General features: G+C 45.4%; 1 protein-coding gene and 1 pseudogene across 2 annotated transcripts in view; both read left to right on the top strand.

The window, feature by feature from the left end:
• Positions 1 to 97: 97 nt before the first annotated feature.
• Positions 98 to 18,540, top strand: part of Nup214 (nucleoporin 214) — an 81,382-nt gene continuing 62,939 nt past the window's right edge. For both annotated transcript variants that reach the window (XM_021185404.3, XM_021185394.3), the window contains exons 1-11: positions 98 to 273; positions 2,199 to 2,394; positions 3,475 to 3,626; positions 5,346 to 5,544; positions 6,152 to 6,222; positions 8,246 to 8,309; positions 8,766 to 8,869; positions 13,963 to 14,069; positions 14,885 to 14,951; positions 16,026 to 16,152; positions 17,062 to 17,223. In XM_021185404.3, coding sequence (XP_021041063.1) covers positions 229 to 273; positions 2,199 to 2,394; positions 3,475 to 3,626; positions 5,346 to 5,544; positions 6,152 to 6,222; positions 8,246 to 8,309; positions 8,766 to 8,869; positions 13,963 to 14,069; positions 14,885 to 14,951; positions 16,026 to 16,152; positions 17,062 to 17,223 — 1,294 coding nt within the window. In that variant the 5' untranslated portion in view covers positions 98 to 228. The remainder of the gene's footprint in view (positions 274 to 2,198; positions 2,395 to 3,474; positions 3,627 to 5,345; positions 5,545 to 6,151; positions 6,223 to 8,245; positions 8,310 to 8,765; positions 8,870 to 13,962; positions 14,070 to 14,884; positions 14,952 to 16,025; positions 16,153 to 17,061; positions 17,224 to 18,540) is intronic.
• LOC110311844 (protein BANP pseudogene) lies at positions 10,320 to 12,107 on the top strand (annotated as a pseudogene).

Genomic DNA, 18,540 nt, shown 5'->3' with positions numbered 1-18,540 from the left:
GTGGATTGGCAAGCGCGCGACTTCCGAGCAGCCCTCGACTGCCTAGGAGCACACTAAAAACCGGCCTGGGTGACGTCAGCCACGCGCGCCGGAAACGCGCATCTACCACGCGCCGCGGGCGCTGAGGGAAGGAAGTTGAGGCCTGAGCGGCCTGAGCTGTGTTTGAAAGGCCGCGGGTGGCAGCGGCAGCGGCAGCAGCAGCTACTTGGACACCCTGAAGGCGGCACGATGGGAGACGAGATGGATGCCATGATCCCTGAGCGGGAGATGAAGGTTAGAGCCTGGCCGGGGCCTCCCCGCCTGCGTAGTCCTGGAGTTGCCTTGGAGCCCCGCCTCTGCCGGCTGCTCCTGCAGTTCGCAGGGTCGCGATCGCTCGCCCCACAGAGCGTCCGCAGCTCTGCGTGTCGCGGGCCTGAGTTCCCTGCAAGTGCAGGTACCTGTCCTTGCGTGGGTTTGTCCACGCCTTCTGAGTTACCCCAGGTACTCTGATGGGCTGGTCGCCTTACGGGTGACAGCGATTCTTGTTTATTGAGTGAGACTTACTGTCGCCACCGTCGCTGCATCTCTTACGACCAGCTTAGAAAGAGGAGCGCATTGAAGCCTTGAAAGCAAATGATCCAAAGTCACGTGGCAAAAGCCTTACATCACTCACGTTTTAGGCATGGTCTCTTGTAGCTCAAGGTGGCTTCTGGTCTTGGGCTCTTGTCTCTGCCTCCACCTCCCAAGTGGTGGGATTATTAGTGTGCCTTACCACAGTTGGCTTAGACGCTCAGTTCTTATTAGCTCTCTCTATACTTGAGGGTGGTCCAAACTACCTAAAGTGGAGCCAAGAAACACTATCTGCCTTCAAAGCCCCTAGTTAGTAGTCAAGTTTGGCACTGGAAATCAGCTTGAACTCGTGAGACTAAAGGAAAAGCAAGCAAATCCTAAGTGATCCCCCATGCTACAACTTCTGGATACTGTGTTAATAGTTGACTTATATACTCTGACAGAATGGAAAGGCAGGGGACCGTAGACAGTTGGAAATGAGTGAATTGCAGGAAGGTGTTAGCCATTTGTGTGACCGGTGAGTCGCTAAAATGCACATAGGGGCGAGTGCTCCATATCATGCTTAGAAACAGTGGCTCTTCCTTGAGTCACCACATGTGCTGAGCCCCGTAATGGGCAAGCTTCATGTTCCTCAGGTATGTTCAGGTAGAGAACTTAGAACCGCAGGGCTAATAGCAGTATTTTAATTCCTGCCAAAAGCCGAAAGGAGAGGTTTGGGTTTTGGGTTTGTCTGTTGTGTTTGTTTTGTTTTGTTTCTTTTGTGTTGCTTCATCACACTGGCCCACCACAAAAAAAAGCCACCAAGCCGCAGTGGTACAGTCATGACTATTAGGATGATAATATCAAAAAAGATAGACGACTTGTTCCTTTATGAATGGCCAGTGTGGCCTCATGGGGAAAGTTGTGTGAACTTTTACCCACCGTATTCAACTGGGATTAAGAGCCCTGCTCTTCCAGAGCTCCTGAGTCCAATTCCCAACACCTACAGGGCAGCACACATTTGTCTGTAGCTCTAATTCCAGGGGATCTGACATTCTCACACAGACACATGCAGGCAGAACACCAGTGCTCATAAAATAAAAATAAATACATTATTAAGAGTATTTCAGTTTATCTTTCAGTAAATATGCATTAAGCATGGACTGCAAGAAAATTAGTATGTGTGGGTGTGCTAGACACCCTTTATGAAGCATTTCATAAGGTTCTTAGAAATACATTTTCTCTTGTAGCTGTCATATTCTTTTCACTAAAATCCCTAGCTGGAGAGTTAGGAGGTGGGGTGGAGGATACAGATAGAGCTTAACAAAGTGATTACAGATTAACACTTTTTGAGGGTATTAGATCCCCAGGAACTGGAGTTACAGACAGTTGTGAGCTGCCATGTGGGTTCTGGGAATTGACCCCAGGTCCCCTGAAAGAGCAGCCAGTGTTCTTAACCATTGCTCCCTCTCTCCAGCCCTCTCTATTTATTTCATTCAGCAAATGTTACTGAGTATTATGCCATGTACCACCAAATACAGAGTCTAAAAACAAAATTGGTGGCCTCAAGGTAATAAGTATATTTTTGTTATCCTGAAATTGCATTTATGGACTATGATAATAGACATGATTTAATTTCTTCCTTGATCTTGTTTCCTATTCTACAACAGGACTTTCAGTTTAGAGCGCTGAAGAAAGTGAGGATCTTTGACTCTCCTGAAGAGCTGCCCAAGGAGCGCTCGAGCGTGCTAACCATATCCAATAAGTTTGGTATGCTCTTCGCCGCTGGCACCAATGGCTTGAATGTTTTCCCTACTAAAAGCCTTCTTATCCAAAATAAACCTGGAGATGATCCCAATAAAATTGGTAAGCGCGTTCTTTGATTTATAGTGTGCAGCAGAGCCAGGGCTGCAGTGGCATACTAGTCAGTGTATTTCCTTACTAAGACACGATTCTGATGTCAAAATTGTGATTTCTTTTGGCCTTGCAGGGAGCTTCCACTTAGTGTGCCAAAGGCCTTTCTGAGTTTTCTTTTCAGCTCTCTGCTATTGTTTCTGTGAGCCACTTCTCTAAGATGAGAGGGAAGAAGACCTTACTGTTGTGCTCAGTAGAACGTGGGCTCTGAGAAGCCATCCAGAAGAAGGCATGGCTGTATCACCCTGCAGACGGAAATGTGTGTCTGCAGCAATGTGTGTCTGCAGCATTGAGCAGAAGTGTTTTCAGCAAGGGCCATAGCAAGGGTCTTGGGATATTTAAAGCAGCATTACCTATGTACAGGAGAGTTAAGCTTAGTTCCTGTAACTAGGTATCCAAGGTATTGTTACTCTGTATCCATCGTGCATTAGGAGGAAGTGGGGAGAGTGTACCAGTGGGCTGGTGAGACAGCAAAATCTTCTATGTTAATACACATAAGCAGAGTTGCTGATGATCAAGACTGCCAGACAAGGACTCCAGGACTCTTGTTCCTTCTGGCAGCTCTGATAGGGGACTGAATCAGCAGGGTTTATAAGCATAAAAACTGTAAGCATCTGGGACAAGTTATAGTTACAGTTTTCACCAGTCAGGACTCTGGGATTAGGGACTCTCCCAAGTGTTTTATTGTTGTCAGCTGACATTGGGTGTAAGTGTTTTTGCTCAACCAATCAAATTCATCTGTTCTTTCTGTTAGGAACAGCATTACTTTTGGGGAACTATTGTTGCTTAGAGAGGGAGTTGGTGAGCTTGTAGAGAGTCCTCTGTTCCCCAGGACCTAGGAACTTGAACTTTGTTCACCCAGTAGGTAAAATGGAGTCTTGAATGTAGAATGTCAGTCCTTAAGACTAGCTCTTTTATCTACACCCAACAGGTGTATTTTTATATAGGTGAAAATGTGTGTATTGACTTGATTAAAGGATTATGACTGTGTGCCTGTTACATGCTGTATTTTTCTGCTTTGTGTTTTTATAGTTGACACAATCCAAGGCTTGAATGTTCCAATGAAATTCCCAGTACATCATCTAGCACTGAGCTGTGATAGCCTTACACTCTCTGCCTGCATGATGTCTAGTGAATATGGCTCCATTATAGCTTTTTTTGATGTTCGCACATTTTCAAATCAGGTAAGCTACTATATGGAAGCAGAGACTTGCTCGTAGACGTTCTAACTTGGAAGCTGTATAAAGGGTGACATGGTTGCTCCATGGTCTGGTAAGGGGGTGTTCATTGTAGCTATAAGAAAGCAAACACTAGAGGAACTTGGAAGAGTCCAGAGCAGAGAGAGAAAGAAGTAGACTGAACATGGCCAGTAGAGTGAATATGGCCAGGGCTCTGGGGACAAGGGGAGATGGAGAATAGAAACAACACAGTGAGGCAGGCTATGAGGAGAGTGAGTAGCTGGAGGAGGGACACTCATGAGCTGTAGGGGAAAAAGTATGGACTCTGAAGTGTGTGGTACTGAAGGAGCCTGAGTGCTCCATGTCACGCTGATAGACTGTGTCCCTTTAGAGGTAAGGGCTAGGACTCCTGGGAGATTGGAACTAGTTTACAGGTTCTCAAGGAAGGTTGAGAACTCCTATAGTCCAGTCTGACCTCAGTTCTGGATATATAAGACTGTCTTTTGGAGTTTGGGGAATTGGAGCTAACTTTGGCCCTAAAAGATATATCTCAGGTTAACATGTGACGTCTTTCTGGATTAAAATAGAGGTTACAAAAATACTCCTTAAATACAGACTCATGAGCTGTTTTAGTAAATTATAATCCTTCCTGTACCAAGTTAACATTTCTCATTTACACACAAGGCTATTGAGTGACGAGACTTCTTAGAGATTTGCTAACGGAGAGGGTCAAGGATCTGCTTGCTTGATTGAGGCTCTCCTGATGTTGGATTCTTTGATCCAGGCAGGCTATTGAGAAGCAGTATAGAAAGAACACTGGCTAGCTGCTTGGGATTAGCTGCTCCCCCCCCCCCCACACACACACCCCCAAGATAGGGTTTCTCTGTGACGCTCTGGCTGTTCTGGAACTCACTCTGTAGACCAGGCTGACCTCAGAAATCTGTCTGCCTCTGCCTCCCAAGTGCTGGGATTAAAGGCGTGCGCCACCACACCCGGCTGGGATTAGCTATTTGTATGGCTTGTTTTTCTCCATGCTTCCTATCCTTCCTATAGTAGAGACAGTTGTCTTCATATTACAGATGAAAAGGCAGATTTCAAAGAGGTTGACACTGGCCAAGCATGCTGGCTCACGCCAGTAGTCCCTAGACTGAAGCAGAAAAAGAGTGAGCTTGAAGCCAGGCCAGGCTATGTAAGCCAGAACTTGTTTCCAAAAACGGAATAAAATTCACCCCACTAAAAACCAAAGAAAGAAATCAAAAAGCCTAGCTCAGGTTATTAAGAAGCAGATCTAAGCTGGGCATTGGTGGTGCATTCCTTTAATCCCAGCACTTGGGAGGCAGAGGCAGGCGGATTTCTGAGTTTGAGGCCAGCCTGGTTTACAGAGTGAGTTCCAGGACAGCCAGGGCTACACAGAGAAACCCTGTCTTGAAAAGTCAAATAAATAAATAAATCAGATCCAAGAATTTAGTGTTCTCTCAGCTATTTATTGACTCTTTTATTTGCATATCCCTGCCAGCAGTCCCCCTGTGGTGGAATACTTAACAGCCATTTCTAAGTTTCATTGAATTGTTTGTAACAAATAGATTGGTATGGAGTCTTGGTTATGAAGAAATACAGAGCTGGATTTAAGAAAGAATGCATATTCAGTCATTTCCTCTGAATCCTAAATGCCTTTGTGTTTATTAATTTATTAATTTATTTTGCATTTTTCTCTTATTTTAACAGGCTAAACCACTGAAACGTCCATTTACCTATCACAAGGTTTCAAACGATGCCAGTGGAATGGTGAATGATATGAAGTGGAACCCCACTGTCCCTTCCATGGTGGCAGTTTGTCTGGCTGATGGCAGTATTTCTGTCTTGCAAGTTACAGATGTGGTGAAAGTGTGCGCCACACTTCCTCCTTCCACAGGAGTCACATGTGGTGGGTAATAAAGGCTTCCCACCCATAAAGTACGGGCATGGCAGGCTATTAAAAATTTATTTTTGCAAGTAAAGTGGAAGGCTTTTAATTTTGTGTGGACTGCTGGGGAAGGGGAGTGGGTAGAAATTGAGAATATTCTTTATATCTGTAGTTAGTGGTCTTGAAGCCCAACAGCATTCATGAGTTTGTTTGAATGTGTTGGGGCTATTGAGATAAAAAATATTTTGGCACAGCTCATTTAAAACTGGATTTTTGAGAATAATTGTTTCTAAGTCTAAAAGAGTGGCCATCTGAAAGCCATTTGTACCCCATGTAATGCACTAGGAGCAACAAATGGGAACAACACGGTGATTCCTTGACCCTTTAAAGGCCTCCACTCTCCTTGTTTTGCAAAATTCTGCTGGAAAAGCATTCTTGGCTCTCAGTTAATGGCCTGGGGTGAAGTCCTAATTTGCTTGTCTTGCTAAGATGGTTGTACTCTCTCTGCTCTGCCTGGGGATGGTCTCCTGGCCTTCCATGGTGGTGGTGGTGGTGATGTAGCTGTCTAGATCTTGGCTCGCTTTCTTTTTTTTTTGGTTTTTTTTAATTGGCAGCATTTTCTTCCCAGTATGCTGGAGCCCCAAAGGAAAGCAGCTGGCAGTAGGAAAGCAGAATGGAACTGTGGTCCAGTACCTTCCTGTGAGTGACTGCTCTGCACTGGAAAACTCTTCCTAGTTCACCACTCGTGGGGGTGGCTTGGGAACATCTTTGTGACTTCTTTTTTGGTATTAATAAGCAGTTTGTGATTAGGAATGTCTTTGTTAGAGTGCTTGCCTCGCATGTGTGGGGCCTTCTGTTCAGTCCTTAGCAGTGCACAGTAAATAAGTAAGTTATGGTCATCACACTGAGTCTCTGTGAATGGGGAAGACGGACCCCTTTGCCCTTCCAGAGATGCCGCTGTTGTGTGCAGTCTGCTCTCCTCCCTTTCATGGACACTCATGCAGGTCACCCATGTGGACACGCACTGTTTCTGGGTTTCCTTTAAAGTTAAATGTGGCCCTTCACTAGACTCTATTTCCTTCACTTCACAATCAGTTTATTTTATTCCTTTAAAAAGAAAGTTTTAATCCTACCATTTAGAAACCATGATATTTTAGTAGAAAAATTTCTAGTCTCTCCTCTTCCTTCCACTCTATCTTTTTGAGATGTGATCTCAGTATGTGTCCAGTTCATCTTCAAATTTAGTCCTCCTGCCTTCACCTCCTAAGTGCTAGGCCACTGCAGTGTGCTATGGGTTGTTTGTTTGTTTGTTTGTTTGTTTTTTGAGACAGGGTTTCTCTGTTTAGCCCTGGCTGTCCTGGAACTCACTCTGTAGACCAGGCTGGCCTCGAACTCAGAAATCTGCCTGCCTCTGCCTCCCGAGTGGTGGGATTAAAGGTGTCTCATCACCGTTTCAGTCTTGTTGGGGGTTCTTAACATCAAGAAATGTTAAAATAAAACAGCAGGAGGTATTTCCCCTCACAGCTGTGCTCTGTTACTTGGCTTTGTTGGCAGTCTTCCTTGTTTGAAGCAGCCTAAAGAGAGGAAGGAGTGCATGAAGTTAATGGACAGTTTGTGGTTTTCAGCCATCTCAAAGGTTTAGTTTTTCAGTGTGGGCAACAAACAAAGCAGATGCTTCTACTCCTGCATCTGCTCCTCTCCTTGTGAGCCCGTTGTGTTTTGTTTTCTTTTCTTTTATTGAGACAGAGTCCCATTGTGTAGACCAGGGTTCAACTCATAGAGGTCTGCCTGCCTCTGGATTGCTGGGCGTATGCACCATTATGCCCAGGGGCACCACACACACACATTTTATGGTCCTGAGTGTTTTGTGTGCATGTATGTATGTGAGCCACATGCATGTACCTTTGGAAGTTGGAAGAGAGCATCAGATCTCCTGGAACTTAGGAATGGTTGGGAGCCACCATGTGGGTTTGGGGAATCAAACTCAGGTCCTTTGCAAGAGCAGCAAGAACTCTTAACCAATGAGCCTCTTTAGCAACTGGGAGTGCAGGCAACCACTTTTGCTTGTTGTTGTCAAACACTGTTATGTGAAGTTGAGTGCATACTCTTTTGGGTGGTATTAGCATCTAAAATGATAATGCAGTTTATTGACTTATATTGTTCTGCTTTTTCCTTATTTGATTGTTTGCTTGTTTGTTTGTTTGTTTTGAGACAAGGTCTCTATTTAATCTTGTCTGTCCTGGAACTTGCTGTGTAGACCAGGTTGGCCTCCAACTCAAAGAAATCTGCTTGCCTCTTGTCTCCATGGTTGGGCTAGAATTGAAGATATGGGTCCCCAGGTCTGACCTTCCCTTTTTATTTTTAACAACTTAGTAGACTGAGGTCATCTTTCCAGCTCTGTGTGAGGAACAACTCTCTCCTCAGTGGCTCCATAGTAACCTTCTGTGTAGAAAGGCCCGTATGCTCTTACTGATGGTCATGCATCAGCACTACGAGCTGTGGCACTGAGTGCTGCTGCACTGAGCCTTCTCTCATCAGCTGCATCTGAAGGTGTCTGGGCATTTCCCTGGGTAGGCTGCTAGGAAATGATGGTGTTCTCTCTGGGGACTTGTGGTGGAGGCGGGAGGATGGAACACCTATTTCTAGGGGCTCTGATTGGATTTGATTGCTTCACTGGCTGAAGCATTATTATTTCCTTTGACATTTCTCAAATCTCTTTCAGACTTTGCAGGAAAAAAAGGTCATTCCATGTCCTCCGTTTTATGAGTCAGATCATCCTGTCAGAGGTAACAACTGCTTTGCTTATTCTCTGGACTCTACTGCAGCCATTCTAGCCATGTGAGATCCTCTGTCCCTACTCAGGAGAGTGTGGGAGCCAGTCTCACACTTAATGTGAGTTATTTAGTTGTTTAGCTTGAAATGGATCTTACATTTTTACAAGAATTCCTCATCATTTCCCTAGTAATAATCCTGTAGAAAACCCACTACTTTTAAGAAATTGGGCCAATTAAATCGTTGTGTCTGAATTATTATTATTCATCACAGGATAGACCTTTGGTAAAGCCATAGTACTTTGTTTTATTTGATTAGTTGCTTGGTTTTTTTGTTTGTTTGTTTCTTTTTTTTTCTTTTCCCGAGGTAGCTCGGGAAAATAGGTAGCCACATGGTGGCTATTCCAAATTAATGCTGCTTTTTGCTTACTGACATTGGTTACTTAGGAATTAGGGATGTGTGTTTTTCAGTTCTGGATGTGCTATGGATTGGTACATATGTCTTCACGATAGTCTATGCTGGTGCAGATGGGACCTTGGAGACCTGTCCAGATGTGGTGATGGCTCTACTCCCGGTAAGCATGTGAAAGATTATCTTGTTTTCTGAGACTCACAGAAGTCTTGTACCAATGCTGCTTAGAACTAAATTCCTTTCCTTAGTAGCTGTGATGGTAGACTCAGGGGTAAGGTTTCAATGTTACACCATGGTCCTGGGACCAAAAAATCTGGTGTCCATTTATAAAGTATTTATTTGGGGGCTTGCTTACAGTTTTACAGGATTAGCCCATGATCATCATAGCTTACAGGTATGGCACTGGAGCAGTAGCTGAGAACTTGACATCCTGAGTGGAGCAGCAGATATCGAAAGAGACACTTGGCCCAGTGTGGGCTTTTGAAATCTTACAACCCCCTCACCCAGTGGCTCACCTCCAACAAAGCCATACCTCTTAATCCTTCCCAAACAGTTCCATTAACTGGGGGACCAAGCATTCAAGCAGATGAACCTGTGGGGGCCACTCTCATTCAATCCACCACAAGAATGATTGAATTATGAAGTTTAAAAAAAAATGGATAAAATGTGTTTACTTATGCTGTAATTTAGAAAAGCAAGGAAATAACTTGATTTTTAAAAATTATTTATTTCATGTGAATGAGTGTTTGCCTGAATGTATTATATGTGTATTTTGTGTGTGCCCAGTGCCCACAAAGGTTGGAAATTGGCATGAGATCCCCTGAAACTGGACTGTGATTGTAAGCCACCATTTAGGTGCTAGGAACTTAACCCAAGTCCTCTTGGGTTTAGACCAGTAAGTGCTCTAAACTACTGAGCTGCCTCTCCAGCTCCTATCTTATTTTTAGTATTCATTTATTTATCAAATATTTAAGAGATGCAGGTAGTATGTGGGGCACTGCTTTAAAGCTGAGCATAGAGAGGTGACCAGGTCAAAGTCCTAGCTTTTAAGGATCCTACATGCTGACAAATGGGGTAGTTGATAATTTGTAGTAAGAAAGTAATGGGGTTTGGGGATGGAGAAAGGAAAGCAGACAGGGCAGGTGATGACTAGGGCAGCCATTGCAGACAGGGTCAGTGAAGGCTTTCCTGAAGGCTTCCGCTGAGCAGAACTAAGTGGAGCCCACGGGTGAAGAACAATAACATGAGCTACAAAGCGTTGCCAAGCTGAGGGCATTGAAAGCAGAGGATGCTGAGCTTGCATTTTCCTGTTGGAGTTCGGCTGCTTTGCTTTGCCTGAGATGGGGTCTTACACTAGCCAGGCTGTGGTCTGCTTAGCCTCAGATGCTCACTGTCTTTATGCCTCAGCTCCTGAGAGTTGGAATTACAAGTGAGCTTCTGTGCCAGCTTCAAAATCCATAAAATTATTTAGAAATGTTTAGTATAGAAGAAGACAGATACTAAGGCCATCTCTTTTTGGGGGGTGAGGGAATTTCAAAACAGGATTTCTCTGTGTAGCCCTGGCTGTCCTGGAACTCATTCTATAGAACATGCTGTCCTCAAACTCATCGAGATCTGCCTGCCTTTTCTTCCCATGTGTTGGTATGCTTCACTGTCTCCCAGCAAGCAAGAAACAACTTGCTGTTTTAGTATATAAATTTCCAACTCTCTGCTTCCATTTTCTTGGAGATAGGCTTACTGTATGTATAATCTGATTGGTCCTCAAACTCTTAACTCTTGCTGCCTCTACCTTTAAGTGCTTGGTCAGGAAATATCAAAATAAAACAGGAGGGAGAACTGCTGCTTCCCTCGAGACGATGGACACTATTATCACATCCCTCACACCCTCCAATAAAGGTTACAAGAATTCTGCAGCTCACACAGCTATAGAAACCCCATACTCCATGAGCTCTGCACTCTTGATTGTCAGTGTGTCCCTTTCTCGTGCTGTGAATGATGTTAGAGCAGGACCTGGCAGATGTCCTTCAGATTGTAGTGTAAGACCTGAGTCCTGACCACCCAGTTGTTTTGGAGAATCATGTTGTGACAGATGATGGTGAGCCTGCTTTCAATTGCCAGGATCCCTCTATAAAGTTTCTCCTGTACTCTGTTAACCAGACAATGGTTGTGGTTGGATAGCATTGAGGCCAAGTTGCAAGCTCTCAAGGCTACTTGCAAACCCCTGGAGGAGAATCTAGACCTGGTCACTAACATACAGCACAGTCCCATCCAGGTCCCCATGGTGGCTGGTTCCCCACTTGGCTACTGCAACAATGTGCTATGCGCTGTTCCTGAGTGTTGATAGAACACCATTGTGATAAGGTGCCAGGTCAGGATGACAGCCATGATGAAGATGGGGAGAGCGGGTCAAAGAGCAGTCACTCCATGTTTAACTGAGGCCAGCTGGGAAGCCAGAACATTGGAAGCAACATCACACTTGCCACCCTGAACGCTGAAGAAGACTATACCAATGACACCTGGCTGGACGATGAGATTAATCCTGAGGTGCAGGTCCACTGTGCCATCATCCCCTCAGATATGCTGCACATCAGCACAAACTTGCACAGAAGAGAAGGTGGCACTAACTGCTGGACTACCTCTTGCCCTATGAAGTACAGGCTGTGACTAGCTTGTGAGGCCAGGGCAAACATAGGAAGCAGCAGCTGGACCCCCTCACTATCTATGGCCTCGTCTATAAATTTGGAATCATGGAATTGGACCTGTATCAGGTCAATTAGAACATTGACTCTGAGTACCATACAGCCTGGCAGTGGAAGTATCGAGGCCAGAGCTTGGTGGTTAAGAGCTTCTCTTGGAGGACACCATCCTCATCCTCATAGTGCCTCAGAGACCATGATAGGCACCCCTCTGCCTACCAGAGAGCTACTACAGTCATAGCCACAGGTGCGACGCTCCATGTTGGCCAACGCACAGTAAATGCAGATCTACCAGATTGGAGAGGTTGGTGATCCTACAGGGTCACCTCCACATTGCCCAGGTTCCTTAAGGGGAGCAGGTACAGATCACACAGGACAGTGAGGGCAAACTGCAGATTCATCATGTTGGTCAGGATGGATAGTCATGGGGCCTGTGCCAGAATCTCATTCCTGTCAGTGGTGACTCAGTGGCTGGGGTAATCGTTCTCAGCTTTGGCCTGTGGGAGGGGACAAGCTTGATCTACCTGGCCTGCTAGAAATGAGGTGGTCCGGGTACTACAGGGTGCTCATCATAACCAGGGTTTCTTCAGACCCTGCTGCTACAGGAATAGACAGGTTGCAGCTGCAGGGCAGTGACACTTAAGTTTAGTACATCCAGCTGGTGCCTATGAGCAACCCCACAGCTGTAGCTCACATGGGCATAGCAGCCCATTCTGCAACTGGAAATGCAGCTTGAACATGGAGCCATCTAGATCTAGTGAGTCCAGGCATTGTCCCCTGCTCTCTTGCTTCAGCAAGCACCTGTGGGTTCTGCAGGGCACCTGAAAGCTCCTCCTCTGGGGAAGGTGCAGGTCACCCCTGCTAGAAGGGGCCTCAGGACCTGCGTCTCACTGCCGGTCTCCAGAAGAGAAGCTTATCTTGGAGCATGTTGAGGACATTCAGAAAGACAACAACTATGATACTTTGTTTAAACAGCTTTTTAAAACTTGTGATGGTGTTTATAACAAAAACAAAAATGGAGAGAGAAAAAACCCAAACCAAGCAAGCAAGCAAGCAAGCAAACAAACAAACAAAAACAGAGCAGAAAGACAACTGTGGAGTAGCAGAAGCCTGGCTGTGTGCTCCCTCAGGGTTGTGACGTAGGTGTTGGAGACAGCTGATGGTGCTGGAGCACTCTGGACCTGCTGCTAGGGAGCTCCTCAGTGTGATTGTGCAGCTCTAATAAAATAAGACAACAGAAGCAACCCTTTCTATTTCTGGCTTCTTTAGAAACCTCTGACATTTGTCAGCTGCTTGTTCTATAGAAGAGAGAAGTGGCTCTTGCTGTCCATGTTTCAGCTTTCTTCCTCTTTAAAGAGAGATCCTTTTGTGTCTGTTGGGTGATGATTATGTATATTTTTTAGTATATATATTGAAAAATGAAATCTCTAGGTCTTTTGTGTTGTTTTTGATGCTGAAGATTTAATCTGTGCCATAGACACACAAGGATTCTGTCACTGAGTTATGTTTTTAGCCCTTCCTTGGTTTTCTGAGGTAGGATCTTGCCCCAGGATATTTCAGTTTGTCCGTGAACTTAAAATTTAGTTTGCCTCTGCCTCCCAACTGCTGGGACTGTCTGCAGGTTCTGCTGTGCCCAGTTGATGTGCCCTTCCTTCTTTGACGAGCTTTATAGAAAGCATGTGTCTCAAGAAGGTTGTGCCAGTGTTCCTATTGACCACTGCCAGGGCTCCCTGCTCAGGCTTTAGTGTGTGTGTCCACATTTACACCGAGCCAGTATGTGAGGGGGTGTCTCAACGGTTTTCCTTTCCTTTCCTTTCCTTTCCTTTCCTTTCCTTTCCTTTCCTTTCCTTTCCTTTCCTTTCCTTTTCTTTCTTTCTTTCTTTCTTTCTTTCTTTCTTTCTTTCTTTCCGTCTTTCCGTCTGTCTGCCTGCCTGTCTGTCTGTCTGTCTGTCTTTTTGGAGACAGGATTATCTCATACTGAACTGGGAATCACTTTGTAGTGCAAGATGGCCTTAAATTTTCAACAATCCTGCTTCAGCCTCCCAGGTGCTAGGATTATAAGAATTATATAGGATTATAAGGCTGTTGTAGTAACTCTTGGGTGTCTGCTGAGGTTCAGTTTAAAATTACATTTATCGAGATGTCTTCTCTCATAATCTTAGTAAGTCTTTTTCAATGGGAGTAATATTCACAAAAGTACTGGCTAACTCCTGATGCTTCTGTGGTGGACCAAGAATGTTCAGTCAGTGAAGGATTCTTCACAGCCCCTCAGATAGGCTCTGAGGAAGGTGAGAAAACCATGTAACATACAGGCTGAGTGAGAGTCACCCCCTCTGTGTCCTAGAGCAGGACATGACAGAATACAGTTCCTATTCAGTTGGCTGGTGGTTGGGTTTCTGTTTCTTATGTTCCCCAGTGCACCTTCAGAGCTCATCCCTATGTGTGTGCACAGACTTGTGCATCCAGTTTCTGGTGACGCTTGAGCGATTTTTGCCTTGAGATTATGAGCTATGTAGAGGCCAAAGAAGCTGCACATATGATTCCCTTCTCTTGTTTATAGAAAAAAGAAGAAAAGCATCCAGAAATATTTGTGAACTTCATGGAGCCCTGCTACAGCAGCTGCACAGAGAGACAACATCATTACTACCTCAGCTACATCGAGGAGTGGTGAGCAGAGCCTTCCTGCTCTCACTGTCAGGCCACACACCTCAGTCACTGACTTAAGTGGGGACTTGTTCAGGAGAGGGAAGTGCAGGCTGAGAAGCCCTCAGTGTGATGAGTGGATGGGTAGTAATGTCCTTTGGCTAGGGAGGCAACTTCCCAACCCTCACTTGTTTGCACTCAATGTGTATTAGTCTTGAAAAGTCTAATACATGTGTCTCAATATTAGTCTGTACTCACTGTGTAGTCTAGGCTGGCCTTCAACTCATAGAAGTCTGCCTGCCTCTGCCTCCAGGGATGGGACTGCCACCACATCCAGTACCACAAAGTCCAATTTTCTCAACCACAGTGAGTGATTCCAATGAAAATACTGATTTCATTTATTTGTTTGCTTTGAAAAAGTCATCTGTAGCTCAGAGTACCCTTAAATTTACAGGCATCCTGCCTCAGCCTTCTGAGTGCTGGGATTACAGCCGTCAGCTGTCACACCTGGCTAACAGATACTGATACTTAACGAACCCATTTAAGGTTTCTCCGAGAGCAGCCTTTGGAAGTCCATGGAAGCCTCTCCCTTTTGAGCTGGGTTTCCCTGTGTGGGCCAGGGTTCTTGTTGCAAGCCCCAACCAGGTTCTGTGTGTCTCCCTAGTCTTTGCATGGGTAGTAGTGGGCAGGTTTACTAAGGTTTTTTTCAAACTAAAAAGTTCAGCACCACCTCTAGCACCTTCCATTCTCTTACCAGCCCAGTACCGGCACTGCAGACCCAGTCAGGTTCAGGCTATTGAGGAGCTTGAACGTAATGGGCTTTTGGTTTTGTTCTTAAGGGATTTAGTGCTGGCAGCATCTGCAGCTTCTACAGAAGTTAGCATCCTTGCTCGACAAAATGATCAGGTAAATTACTCCTTTTTTCTTACTTTGATGTTGAATGATGCTTTTTTTGAGAGAGGTAACTGGTTAAGACTAATGAGGGAGGGTTCCTTTCAATGAGCTTTTAGTGCAAATACTAAATGACAGCAATAACTTTCTCCCTTCCTTCCCCCTCCCTTCCTATATGGATGTTTTTACTCGGGGTTGGGGATTGACCCCAGAGCTTTGTGCACATATGCCAAGCACTTTATCAACCTTGAGCTACACTCCCAACCTTGGTATCTTTTCTTGTTACACTTGTCGCATCAACATAATGCCTTTTTGGCTGTTGTCTCTGTCTTTCTGTTTGTAATTCTCACACTGCCACTGTCTGCGTGCTGGCCTGCAATGGTTATCAGATCCTTTGGTTTTGTTTGCAGATTTATTTAAGAGTTAGGGTCAGCTTGGTTTGCAGCCCTGGGACTGCACCTTCCGTACTTGGCACAGCCATGTATGTTAGTGTCAGCTCTTCTGGGCCTCAACAGCTTCTGTTCTCTAGCTTCATTACTTGTCTCCTGTTCCCTTCTGACTCATGCTTCCCAGTAGGTCAAGATAGAAGGCTAGGCAGAATGAGTCTTAAGAATCAGGAATCATTTGTTGGATGGAATGGAGCCCAGCCACGAAAACAAGGAGCAAGAAGGGAGTTACTTGATAGATATAGAAGCTTCTTATGGGGTGTAAGCAGCTGGCCAGTGTGAGACATGAGGAAGAAAGGACCTAAGGTTGCCTTCTGTCTCAGCAAGTAGTGACACAGGCACCTGCAGAGTGTGGCTATTGAACCACCTTGTCATTGTCCTTAGGAACTGCCAGGTTATGGGAGGCACCTACAAGGCACGGATGGGTACACCAGGTGCTGATAAAGTAGACTCACTCAACCACTCACAGGCTGGGGCACTTGTGGCTTCTAGATGTTGTTGCAGGTGTCAGAGGCTCCTTCCTCATCAGCTCAGGAAGCTGAAGCAAGCGCACCATGTGTTCTTTGGTGATTGATTGAATGGTGCTGAGAAGAAGCAGTGTAAAACCCTAAGCCACACATGTTTCTGTCATGTCTCCCCCCAGACTAATTGGGAATCTTGGCTGCTGGAGGACTCTAGTCGAGCTGAACTGCCTGTGACAGACAAGAGTGATGACTCCTTGCCCATGGGTGTTGCCATAGATTATACCAATGAAGTGGAAGTCACCATCAGTGAGTGTTGCCTAGTGTGTGCTGTAGTAATAGCTGTGCTCTAATGGTTTGTACTTAGAAGCCATCAGCACATCTCTACCTACAGAGTAGTGGGAGGTGCGTCATGACAGTGCAAAACTACCCAAAGACGGGGACTCATTGCCGACACCGCAGTCAGACACACTCATGTGCACTGACTTGAGGATGGAACAGTTGAATTTCATGACATAGTTTCTGCCCATTCGGTGCCCTAGTGACCTCACAGGTGTCACTGTCAGCTGGCAGTGCACCCAAACCTAGGTTAAGGGAAGGATGAGGGAGTAGTGCTCTAAGCTCCTGTTTTCCACATGGGACCTGCACATGTTCTTTGAGTATGCCTTTCCCCTGTGGAGGCTAGCAGTATGACCACAGTGACAGATGCCATGAGGCGGCTGAAGAAGCTCCGCCTGCTTGAGCTTCACTCTGCAGAGCTGTCCTACTCAGACACCATTGACCTTGTCCCTTCCCTGGTTTGGTAGGCACATTTGGTCTGATGAGCTTGTATTCTTTTTCTCTTGTGTACTTACGATTCAACTGGGAATGAGTATAAAGTAGCTTAACTCTGTGTGTGTGTGTGTGTGTGTGTGTGTGTGTGTGTGTTAAAGAGCCATCTTGTCATTTCTGTACCAAACCCATCATTGCCTAGAGACTCCTAGCTTGTCAGGGTAGTGTTGAACCTGCCTCCGGAACAGAGGAGCTTGGGAGAGTCCAGGGCTTAAAGTGTCCAACAGGGCACAGCAGGATGTGGTGATCTGATAGTGATAAGAGCTCTTGATGCAGCTGCTGTTGCAAGAAGCACTTGAGTACCTCTCACGCAGGGCAGCCTGCCCTTCAGGTTGGACCCGGAAACTGATGAGGCTCTTTTATCAGCTCTGTTCTCTTTTTTTACAGATGAAGAAAAGACTCTTCCACCTGCTCCGGTTCTCCTGTTACTTTCAACAGATGGTGTGCTTTGTCCATTTTATATGATCAACCAAAATCCTGGGGTTAGGTCCCTAATCAAGACCTTGGAACTGATCTCAACAGAAGGAGAGCGACAGCCTAAGTCCTCAGGTGTGTGCCTCTGACTCCTTTGGCAACCCATGAGTATCTCTGGGGATGAAGGTGACTTAGATGTATGTAGTCGCCCACACACAGTCAGTTTACTGCAGGAAGGTCTTGCTGATCTTGTCCTGGAGCCTATGTGCACGCACATCTTTACCTCACTTAGTCCCCAGGCCCATTCTCCAACCCTTACTGCACATGTCAGAGAAAGGAAAGTCAGCCATGTTGATCCAAGCTCTGTTGTATGACCTGTTTTAAAGAACTGTTTAATCGTGGGAGTGAGTCAAGTAGATGATTGTTCACAGACAGTTTAAAATAACTGAAAAATGTTTATTGACAGCAAGGAAGTAGAAAGATGTGTCAAGAAGGGCCACTGTGTGTCATGTGTTGCTTCTCTAAAAAAGAGTCCACATACAGAAACACTGGAAGGGGGCTGTTAAACTCTAGTGGCTCTATCTGGCTAAGAGGAATATGGAGACTTTAGTGTTTAATTTCTATTTCATTATCTTTTGATTTGTTTTTCCCCCTCCTCTTTTAGAATATTGTCAGGTAATATCTGTATTGCAGAAAAGTTAGAAAATCCAAGAACAGGTTTCAATAGACCATCAAGAAATAACATAGTCTGTATTTTGGGACGGAATCTTGGTCCACACATAGAGATGCTAGTCTGTATTGTCTATTTTTCTTTCCTTTCCAGTATTGTATTATTTGTGAGAAGAAAATGTCAAACTTGTTAGAAGGTCCCTCCTGCCCCCATGTATTGGGATTTTGCTATTTTTCTCTTCTTTGTCTCTGTGAGAGTGTAACTGATGCTTTTCTTCTTCCGTGGATAAATGCCCACAGTGTCTCTAGTTCCACCTAAGCACTGCTGACCATTAGGGTGGGATATGGCTGGTTATGCTTGGTGATGCTTTCATGCTGCTCTGTAAGGCAGAGTGACTCATGCGTCATGGATGCTGGCATACGTTGCCAGAGCTATACTGAATTTCGGTTATGGGGGCTGGGGAAGGGGGTTTGTACCTTATGTTCTCTCCTGAGACTTTTCATGAGCACCTACACCCAGCTTCAGCCTGTAGTGAGCAGGGCTGCCCATCAGGCCGACACCGGTGGGTGGTTGTTTCTGAGCACTGTTCTGCATGAGGGACTATGACCCACCATTGAGTGCCTGAGCACAGCCATGGGTGGCGACTGTTAGCTTTTTCTAGAGACCCTTCTTTCTCCTTCCTTTTCATCTCATGCAGAGGTAACAGCTGTTCCCTGGTGAGTGAACATGGGAGATAGTCTGTCCTGGGACCTGCCCTGAATGGCTAAGGCAAAGTCAGCGCT

The sequence above is a fragment of the Mus caroli genome, unplaced genomic scaffold (assembly GCF_978045245.1).
Source record: "Mus caroli unplaced genomic scaffold, Mus_caroli_1 scaffold_2, whole genome shotgun sequence".
Lineage (NCBI taxonomy): Eukaryota > Metazoa > Chordata > Mammalia > Rodentia > Muridae > Mus > Mus caroli.
Note: the sequence above shows the minus strand (reverse complement) of the source record. Positions and strands in the feature narration are given on the sequence as shown.